This window comes from Leptosomus discolor, chromosome 5 (assembly GCF_034619465.1).
Source record: "Leptosomus discolor isolate bLepDis1 chromosome 5, bLepDis1.hap2, whole genome shotgun sequence".
In the NCBI taxonomy this organism is placed as follows: Eukaryota; Metazoa; Chordata; class Aves; order Leptosomiformes; family Leptosomidae; genus Leptosomus; species Leptosomus discolor.
Genome location: NC_141395.1, coordinates 27,434,344 through 27,444,823, shown reverse-complemented (window position 1 = coordinate 27,444,823; position 10,480 = coordinate 27,434,344). Strand labels below are relative to the sequence as shown.

At 54.1% G+C, this 10,480-nt stretch overlaps 1 protein-coding gene across 1 annotated transcript; it reads left to right on the top strand.

The window, feature by feature from the left end:
* The first annotated feature begins 4,472 nt into the window (after positions 1 to 4,472).
* Positions 4,473 to 5,561, top strand: NEUROD1 (neuronal differentiation 1). Its single transcript, XM_009953037.2, has one exon. The coding sequence runs from the start codon at positions 4,479 to 4,481 to the stop codon at positions 5,559 to 5,561; it is 1,083 nt and encodes a 360-aa protein (XP_009951339.2). The 5' UTR covers positions 4,473 to 4,478.
* The last annotated feature ends 4,919 nt before the right edge of the window (positions 5,562 to 10,480 follow it).

The window sequence follows — 10,480 nt, the reverse complement described above, 5'->3', positions numbered from 1 at the left end:
TGCCGGAGCTCCCCGGCCAGCGCGGTGCGGCCGCTCCGCCCGTCCGCTCCTCTCGCCGCAGCGCCGGGAGATGGGCGAGCGGGGCTGACCCGCCGTGGGGCCGGGCGGGCAAACCCAACTGGGCCCTTCCCGAGCCCGGCCCTGGCCCCGCGATGAGGTGCGGTGGGATGGAGGGGCCGTGCCGAGCGGAGCCGGAGGGCCAAGAGGGGCGGGTGTTGATGCTTTCCTTTTTTTTTTTTTTTTTTTAAAAAAAAAAAAAAAACCACAAAACAAAAACAAAACCAAACCCTCGGGCTTAGGATAACCGGCGAACGGAGAGCCCGAACAGCCCGGGCAGTAAATCACTCGCTAAATTATAAGCGCGGCTTCCTCTCTCCAATAGCTTTAAGCTATTTGGGGAGGCATCCTTTTCCCGCACTCTCGCAGGTGCAATATGAATCAATTATCTTAATTAAGATAATGCCGCAAACCCAAGAGACTTCCTCGGGAGCGGATTTCGTGCTCCGGACAACTGTAAGGCGTTTCCACAGTGCTGCTCCCCCCGCACCAAATCCCTCTACCGCCCGGCCGGGTCAGCGCTCGGTCCCGGCGACACTCCGCGGAGGGGCTGCGCTCCCCGCCACCGGCAGCCACAGCGGGCCGCAGCCGGCCCCGGGGCTTCTCCTCCTGCCGGGGCCGGGGGCAGCAGATGAGGCGGGAGCCGGCGGGGCGGGGGGCATCCGGGCCGGATCGGGGCTTTGTTGGGACGCGTGCTGTTCGCGTGCCGCGCCGCGGGGAGGGGGGAGGAGGGAGAGAGGGAAAAAAAAGAAGAAAAGAAAAAAGAAAAAAAAAAAAAGAAAAAAAAAGAAAGAAAAAGATTTGGGAGGAAAAATAAGCAGAAGCCGAATTAGAAGCCAGATGGAGAAGGAGGAGTCTATACGTCGCGGGGGGGGGGGGGGGGGGGCGGGGGGGAAGAGACGCTTGGAGCGATAAAATCAAGCGGCTAGGGAAAGAGGAGAGGCAGGAAAGGTGGGACACCGGAGCCACGGAGCCAGGGGACAGCCCGAGCGGGGAAGACAGAGTCGGCTGCCTGTGAGATCGGGAGGAGAAGCGGTGCCGGAGCACCGAGAGGAGCGGGGAGGACGAAGCCAGCGCGGCAGAGCCCGGCGCCCTCGGAGCGCAGCGCCCGCCCTCGGCCCCGACGGGCTGCGCCGGGGAGTGTCTCGTACCTGTCGGCCAGGCTCCTCCATGGCCACGCGTGTCCCCTCGCCCAACGCCGCCTGGGGCGGAACTGGCCCCCGCGCCGGGCTTTGCGGGCTTTAAGCCCCTCTGTCTGACCGCCTGCCCCCGTATTTGTCTGCCTACTTCTCTGCCTCTCGACAATTTGTTGACTTTGTTTTGCTCTCGGGGATGCTGGCTGTCGAGCACACTCAGAGGCACACGAGCATCCCAAAGCTCTCACCGCTCCCCGGGACCCAGCTGTCTGCCAGTGCCCTCCTCCTGGTGGTTTTGCCCGGTGTTTCGCCAGCGCCCCACGCTCCCGTGTGTATTCACGGCCAGTCCCGTCCAAACGCGGACAACATTTTCCGTTAGCCGAGACGGGGCTGGTCCAGCCCCATCTCTCTCCTGCGCCCTCAAAACCTGTTCAAAACCTGACCGCTTCCAAAACGCCGCCGCTTCGACAGCGCGGCCGCCCCAGCAGCTCCCCGTTAACGCGGTCGAGCTCCCGTGGGGGCGGCCGGCCCGGCGGGACGCGTTGCCCAGCCGCCCGGCGCAGGGACATCCCGCCGGCCGCTGCCTCGGGGGCACCTCTGCAGGCAGAGAGGGGCTCGCCAAGGGCGGGGGCTGCCGTTAGGTGGGCAGGCACCGGCGCTTCGCTCCCGGCCGTGCCCCAGGGAAGGGCCGCAGCAGCCAGTGACCCAAGAGTGCTCCGCTCCAGCCCCACTCGTCCGACCCGGCGGCACAAGCCGCGCTGCCGCCCCTCGCTTCACACGGAGAACCGGCAGACAAAACGCAGCCCGTTGTCTTTCATATTTGATTACCGAGAAGGCAAACAGCCCCCGGAGTCCCCTCCTGCCGCCCCGCCAGCCCCGGGGCTATGTAGGTCACGAACAGGAGAGAAACATTTTAAAAATAACCCGACCTGGAAAAATATCTTTCGAATCTGTCTACGCAGGGCGGAATTACTGGTTTCGCATTTAAAGCCGTATGAGGAGAAAATAAATTACTTTTTTTTTTTCCTTTTATTGATTAAATCTCCGGATAACGCGTGCCGGTAGCAAAGCTCCCCGTGTCATCACGCAGGGAGGGGATCTCGCTCACCAAAGCGCATCTCTCAAATTTGGCGGTGTTGGCAAACTCCGCCGAGGCGTTTAAAGCCTCGAAACCCACCGCTCAGCGCCTTTCTTTCAAACTCCCTGTCAACCGGCGGTTATTCCCACCAAAACCCAAAAACAAACCAAAAAAACCCCAAAACAACAACAACAACAACAACAACAACAAAAAACAAAAAAAAAAAAAAAAAAACACGGGGGAAAGCAGAACACCGTTTGCTCCAGACGCCGGGACAGACCGAGTGGCACAGCAGCCCCAGGACGCCGCTTCCCCTGGAGAAAGCCACGCTGTGGCGGTGGGGGAGCGGCAAGGACGGGGATAGGGAAGCTCCGGGGGTCAGAGGCGCCCATTAGGGGGTGGAGGGGACCCGCGGAGGCCGCACCCCGGAACAATGGGAACAATGCGGTTCCGCGTGTCGGGGCAGGCGGCCCCCCCGGCGGCGGCGGGACGGGCGCGGTGCGGAGCGGAGCGGAGCGGAGCAAGGCGCTCCGTACAGCGCCCGCCCCGCCGCCGCCGGGTGGGGGGGAGGGGGACGGGACGGGGGACGGACGCCCGGTGACAGATGGCGGCGCCCGGCGGGCCACAAAGGGCGTGGCGGCTCAACGGGCGGGCGCGCGGCCGCATACAAATAAGGGGTGTCACGTGGGGAGGGGAGCCGACACGACACAAGGACCTAACACACTGCGCCGCGGCGCCTGACGTGGGCGGCCATATGGCGCGTGCCGCCGGGCGGGGCGTGGCGCGGGGCGGGGCGCAGGCGCGTTGGGCGGTGTCGATCAGGCGCGGTACCCAGGTCCCGGTGCCGGCCCCCCGCCGCGCATCTTCGGTCCCGCTATATAACGGGTGAGCCCGGCGCTACGCAACCTCGGGGAAAAAATAAAATACACGGCGCCCTCGCACGGAGAACTGAGCCGGGGTTATGAGACCGTCACCGCGCAGGAGAGACTGAGCAACGGAGGTAACGGGAAACCGGGTTTCACTCCCCCGCGGGAAAGGGGTTGGCAGCGGCTGCCGGGATGGGAGAGGAGCCTGCAGGGTCGGGGCGGGCGGCATCTGCCGCTGCCGGAGCGGCTTCGGTTTATATTGTCGCTAGCGGTCGTGGGAACTGGCGGTCGTTCCTGCCCGTGTGCGCAGGCAGCTGTGTGTGCGCACACCTGTATCCATCCATACGCGCACACACATAGGTATGTGCGTAAATGTATTGTGTATGGAGATGTATATGTGCTTCCAGACACACATATATAGCGCTGCAAATGTATGTGCGCGTCCATACACGCATATAAATACGTATATGTGCGTCCATCCATGCACACACACATTACATACGAATATGCGCTTCCACCTATACACCTCCTAACTTCCAGCTCCCCCTCCTCCGCGGAGGGCGGCCGCCACGGTCCCACAGAAGGCGGCTCCCCGGCGGGCGGCATTGTTCCTCCCCAGTGTGCCCGGGGGACGGCCGCAGCCCCTTGCGAAAGGCACCCGCGGGGAGCGGGGGGACGTTGCCCGTCGCCGGCGGAGATAGAAAAGCCGGGGACAGTCCCGCACCTGTTACCGCGGGCAGGCTGGGGCCGCGCAGCGCCGCCGCTTGCCACCCCGCCGCGGGCACCTAGAAGCAATCCCCGGGGGCAGAGGCGGGAGCGTGGGAGGCTCGCCGGGAGAGGTTGAGCAGCGTCGGGCGGGGGAGCAGGTGCCCGGCGCCCGTCGGGGCGGTGCGGGGGCCCCGCGCAAGGCGGCGGCGGGCGAGAGCCGCGGAGAGCGGCGGGGACAGGGCGACCATCCACTCCTGTGGGTGTGGGTCCCGTCCCCACCCCTGCCTTTCCCCCTCCCCGATTCGGCCAATGTGTTTTATTTAAAAAAACCCCAACGACCCCCTTGCTCTGCCCGCGCCGCGCCGCCCTCCCGGGCTGCCTCCCGCACGCGTAATCTGCTTATATTCCCCGCTAGTATCAGCGAGTTACATAATGGCATTTGAACATATGTCAGCTTAATTATAAGGCAGGACCGTGGAGACAATTAAAAGTTTGCGCTGGCACGGTGGGGAAGCCGGGGCTTCCCTTGGGAGGGGACGGGGGGAGAGGGGCGCGGGTGGCTTCTCCCCGCGGCCGCCGGTGCGGGTGCTGACACGGCTCTTTTCTGTCCCCTCTGCCACGCAGAGGCTCACCATGACCAAGTCGTACAGCGAGAGCGGGCTGATGGGCGAGCCACAGCCCCAGGGCCCCCCGAGCTGGACGGACGAGTGCCTCAGCTCGCAGGACGAGGAGCACGAGGTGGACAAGAAGGAGGAGGACCTGGAGGGTCTGCACGGCGAGGCCGAGGAGGACTCGCTGCGGAACGGCGAGGAGGAGGACGAGGAGGACGACTTGGACGAGGAGGAGGAAGAGGAGGAGGAGGAGGAGGACGACGACCAGAAGCCCAAGAGGCGGGGCCCCAAGAAGAAGAAGATGACCAAGGCACGCATGGAGCGCTTCAAGCTGCGGCGCATGAAGGCCAACGCCCGGGAGCGCAACCGCATGCACGGCCTGAACGCGGCCCTGGACAACCTGCGGAAGGTGGTGCCCTGCTACTCCAAGACGCAGAAGCTCTCCAAGATCGAGACCCTGCGCCTGGCCAAGAACTACATCTGGGCACTCTCCGAGATCCTGCGCTCGGGCAAGAGCCCCGACCTGGTCTCCTTCGTGCAGACCCTCTGCAAGGGCCTGTCGCAGCCCACCACCAACCTGGTGGCCGGCTGCCTGCAGCTCAACCCGCGGACATTCCTCCCGGAGCAGAGCCAGGAGGTGCCGCCCCACGTGGCGGCGGCGGGCGCCCCCTTCCCGGCCCACCCCTACCCCTACCAGTCGCCGGGGCTCCCCAGCCCGCCCTACGGCACCATGGACAGCTCCCACCTCTTCCACCTCAAGCCGCCGCACGCCTACGGCGCCGCCATCGAGCCCTTCTTCGAGAGCGGCCTGGCGGAGGGCGCCAGCCCCGCCTTCGACGGGCCGCTCAGCCCGCCCCTCAGCGTCAACGGCAACTTCTCCTTCAAGCACGAGCCGGCCGCCGACTTCGACAAGAGCTACGCCTTCACCATGCACTACCCCGCCGCCGCCGCCGCCGCGCTGGCCGCCGCGCCCGCCCACGCCGCCATTTTCCCGGCCGCCGCCTCCCGCTGCGACATCCCGGTTGACGGCCTGGCGCCCTACGAGGGCCACCCCCACCACGAGCGGGTCCTCAGCGCCCAGCTCAACGCCATCTTCCACGACTGAGCCTTCCCCGCCGCGACAAGGAGAGGGGGAAGAGCCGAGCCCAGCCGCCCGCCGGCGGCCACCGTCCTGTTTACAGGGGGCAGCCCGGCGGGTCCCGCCGCTGCCTTCGGAGGCCGCCGCGGCCCCGCTCACCCGCCGTCTTGCGTCCGCTCCCCGGGGCGAGGCTGTAAATCTGGGGTAGGGGCATTGGGATCGCGTCAATCACCTGATCGGGATAACAAAATCACAAGCAATAATTAGGATCTATGCAATTTTTAAACTAGCGATGGGCCAATTACAAAATATATATGAAATCTATATTTTTCAACCAACGTTTTACTACTTGTTACCTTTCCCATGCTGAATTATTTTGTTGTGATTTTGTACAGAATTTTTAATGACTTTTTATAACGTGAATTTCCTATTTTAAACCATGCAGCTTCATCAATTTTTATACATATTGGAAAGGTAGAATTATATCTAATTTATACAAAATAATTTAACTAATTTAAACCAGCAGAAAAGTGCTTAGAGAAGTTATGTTGCCTTAGCACTTCTTTCCTTTCAAATAGTTGAAGAAGAAAAAAAAATGCACAATCCGGGCAATTTCTTTCCCATGAAAATATTTTTTTCCTTTTTTTTTTCTTTTCTTTTTTTCTTTCCTTTTTCCTCTCCCCCTTACAGCAAGAACCAGATCCCCTAGGTCTTGAGAAGATATAAGAACGAGAGACTTATTTTCTATTAAAACATATCAATTCAACACATTACTTGCACAAACTTGTATATAAAGATTATAAGCAAATGCCAACACCCTTTTTAAATCGAAAGCTGCTTGACTATCACATACAATTTGCACTGTTTCTTTTTAGTCTTTGAACCCCTTGGCATTCCGTGGTTTTTTTGAAGAGAACTTGAAGATATTAATGTTTCCAGATGATATAAATGCATGATTTTATACATGTTCACACAATCCGTGGTTGTCATATGCTCATTTGATAAATCGGAACCTAAAACTAATCAGGTTGTTAAAGTCGGGCTATATACCTATTGTAGTCGATTAGTACGGTAGCTTGAAACAAATTCAAACCATTTAATCCGTAATTAGAACAATAGCTATTGCATGTACAATGCAGTCCAGAATAAGTGCTGTTTGAAATGTAACGCTGGTTCAACTGGAATCAATCTGTACTGTAATTTTGTTTGTAATCCTGTATATTATGGTGTAATGCACACTGGGATTTTAGAAAAACATTCATCCTTTGGCAACAACATAGTATTGAACATTTGGTCGAATGTTGCATTTCTCCTTAAATGTGATTATTTTTTTTTCTTAGTGTAAGTAATTCCTATGGGATTATTGTTTTATTCAGATAGCTCATGAAAGGTGCAACACTTATTATTTGTAGAATAAAATTGGACTAAAAAAAAAAAAAAAGGACGCGGATTCTTTACTTACCTTGAGGGGTTCCGGGGGAAGCGGGGGCGGATTTTGTTCGCGTGTTTACAGCCAACCCGGCCATTTGCAATGCTGATTTGTTGAATTAGGGAGACGGGGGCAGAAGTGCGGCTCCCCTGGGAGCTGCGGCTGCCGGTTTGGGGAGCGCCAGGCGCCCCGCGCCCGCTGCGGCAGCCCACGGGCGGGGGCCCGGCCCAGGGCTGCGGCTGCCGCCCGCCCGCCCACCCGCAGGGCTCCCCTCCCTCCCGGGCCCCGGAGGGAGCGCTGGGGGCGCTCGGCAGCGCTGCTCCTTCCCCGCCAGCCAGCCGGCACCCACCGCCGTCGGTCCCCTCGTGCTGTAACCGCCGTTGATTATGCTAGGGCTTCGGAACCCGGAGACACGACCTGCGGGAGAGCAGTTCCCCGAATGACCAGGAACAATTATCAACAGGTCTTTGCCTCCGACTCTCCGAAACCGATTTCAGACGTTCCCTGAAATGCCTTGTATGAACCTGCCGCAAAGCAGAGGCATTTCACACATATTTCCCGTAAACCCAGCAGAAAGCCAACAGGCTCTCCTGTGGACGAGGGCATTTTTTCACGAGAAATCAAGCTACTGACGTCCATTTTTAAAGGTGTTTATAGCTACGGAAGTCCAACGCGTGAGCCTTGCAAACCTACATTAGCACCGCAGCACCCTCACGGCCAGGCTTTCGTGCTAAAAACACGCTGAACATTAATTGCGACGCCGGCTGACGCGTTTTGCAGCGTCTCCCCGCGTTTTGCCCGACTCGCAGCTCCGCACCCCGAAACTGTTGCTGCATCTGGAAAAGGAAGAAAGCAAAAGGCAACTTTTTCAAGCACCCGATTAACCTTTCCCAGGCAGTGGTAACACAGCTAAATATATTCTGGATAACTCGCGGAGGGGGGGGGATGGGGGGGGGGGGGGGGGTGGGGGGCGGGGGGAGCGCGGAATGAATGACAATTTTTCAGATAAAATTGAAAAGCTGACCCAGGCTTGCTCGTCTTTTGGTTATGCGCCTTCTTAAACATAAGGATTCTTCTAGTCAGTCAAGGGGCAACTCACATGCCACCATCTTTTATTCAAAGGCAGGCACAGATGTTCCTTCTGCAGGGGAGGTTTTAATTTATGAAAATGATATTGTTTATGCATGAATGCACTCTGCATAACACACAGTACTTCCATCTGATGAGAGAAATACCACAGAACCAGTGCCAATGTCAGGAACATATTCTGCAAATTTAGTTGCTTAAATGTTTAATGAATATTTGGAAGGCATTTCCAAACCACAAGAAACCTTTTCAATTACCTTTTATTTTTTTCCAAGGTTAATAACAAAATTCAACACCTCTAGCCAATGGAATTTACTTATACAATCAACCTAGGCTATCTGAATGTTTGCTACTGTGATACTTTAGAGAAAATAGTATTGTAATGTTATGAGCAACATAATAAGGAAAATTAATTAGGCATTTTGGTAACTAGAGGCTCCATTTTATAAATCACTTGCAAGTTTTGTTATTTCAGTTAGTTTAGGGTTTTTTCCTCATTCTTATAAAATAGAAGAGCTCTTCCTGCCCTACTTTGCTGCTGCTTCTGATGCCTCCATGATATTTGTTTTTTCTTACTGTTAATATCAAGCCAAATCTTGAAATCTCTGCTCGTGACTCCCACAGGAAGGTCTATCGTGGTCTCTTTCAAAGGAAAGAACTACTCACAATGTTCCTCTCCTATGACCATATTGCTAATTAACTAAGGCTATAGTGCGATTATCCTGCTTCCACATGTTGAGGAAACTCTGGTGTTGAGTCATACCCCCCCACACACTGGGTCACCCAGCACAGCCCTAGGACTCTATTTTTAAGGCTTGTTGGGGTCAGTGGCCTTTCCCTTCCTGATGCCATACTTCTGACAGAAGAAATTGTTCTGCCTGGTATGTGCCTGAGACATAAAATCTCTCCAGGTACAGTGCACAGGTGACGGTCATGACTTGCAGCTAATCCCTTCTTGGTTTTCTGAAGCAACAGAAGAGGGCTGGAAGTTGGGGACCCATCATTGCCTGTGATACAGCTGATGCCCCAGCTATGGCAAAGGGATCCAAAATGGTGGAATTCCAGGTTACATCCACAAGATCCCCAAGAGGCTGAAGCCTCAGGTTTTACACAGCCCAAATGAAAAATGTGCCTGAACTTAACCAGACTTTGGCCCAGTACCTTCAGGAGGACTCCCCAAGCAAAGGGAAGTAGATTCAAGGAGAATCAAGATTCCCAAATTCACCAGAGGACAACAGCGCATCGCTTTCTCCAGAAGATACTGTTCCAGAATTTTAATAAACTAATATTAAAAAGCAACATACAATTGCAGGGGTAATAGGAATTACCAGAAACAATTCTAAACTAAGTCTTGAGACCAAGTAAAACAAATGTTTTCTATCATATGTAACAGTAAAAATTCTTGCAATTATTTCAGTATTGTAACTGATCAAAACTGGATCCACCATGACCTGAAAAATTGCTTTTGACATATTAAAAATACATTTAAAAAAAACCCACAGTACTTCTGTACAATGAACCATCTTGCCAAATAGTTTTAGAAATTAGAGTTGGATTCCATTCTTTTGTTTATATATAAAGTATCTAAAGATAGAAAAACAAACAAACCCTACCCTGTTCTCACTCATTCCTATTGAGGAAGAACTCACAGCAATGAAACCTGGAGTTCTGCCTGGTGGTGTGTCAGGGAAAATACACAGAAATGAGTCTTTGTTTTTATTGACCAAGATCAGTTGTAAGGTAATTATTTCAGAAATTATAAGTGGTCTACACTCTTTCCTTAGTGGAAAATTCCATATTAAAAAAACCTTAAAAACCATGGTACATGCATAAGTGTCGAAACAGTGAGCTGAAGACCTACAAATAGACTGTTATTTAAATATGTACATAAGTGTTTTTTAAATAATTCATATATGTATTTAACAAACTGTCAGAAGCTATGCAATACAAAATTAAAACCGACAATGCTCTCAAAGCATTCTCTTAAGTATGTAGGTTGCCTACAGGGTATGTAAAACATATAAGATCAACCCTGGCTTTCAGTTTCCTAGCTTGTCATGGTTTGCAGCATAGAGTTAACTGCATTTTGTATGAAATGAAATAGAAGCAGCTAAGATTTACCCTATTTACCAACATTTTATTGACAAAACAACAGAAAATAACATTCAGAGTAAAACTTTTACTACTTTAAAAAGAGCATATCAACCTTAATGCACAGAAAAAATTAGAATGTCCCCTAATCAACACATCCTCATTTTATATTCCTTCCCATTACCACATTTTCCTCTATTCTGATTAAGATCAGTTTCAGCTCATGCTGGTCTCAGGAGTGACTTCAACTTTAGACTACATTCTTGCTGCTTCTTATTCCTGCATAATAATTTCACTCATTCTTGTTATCTTTTTTTTTTTTTTTTTTTTTGGTATATTT

Bases quoted from the DNA above. Each gene is read 5' to 3' on its own strand.
- NEUROD1 (XM_009953037.2), top strand. From the start codon at position 4,479: ATGACCAAGTCGTACAGCGAGAGCGGGCTGATGGGCGAGCCACAGCCC.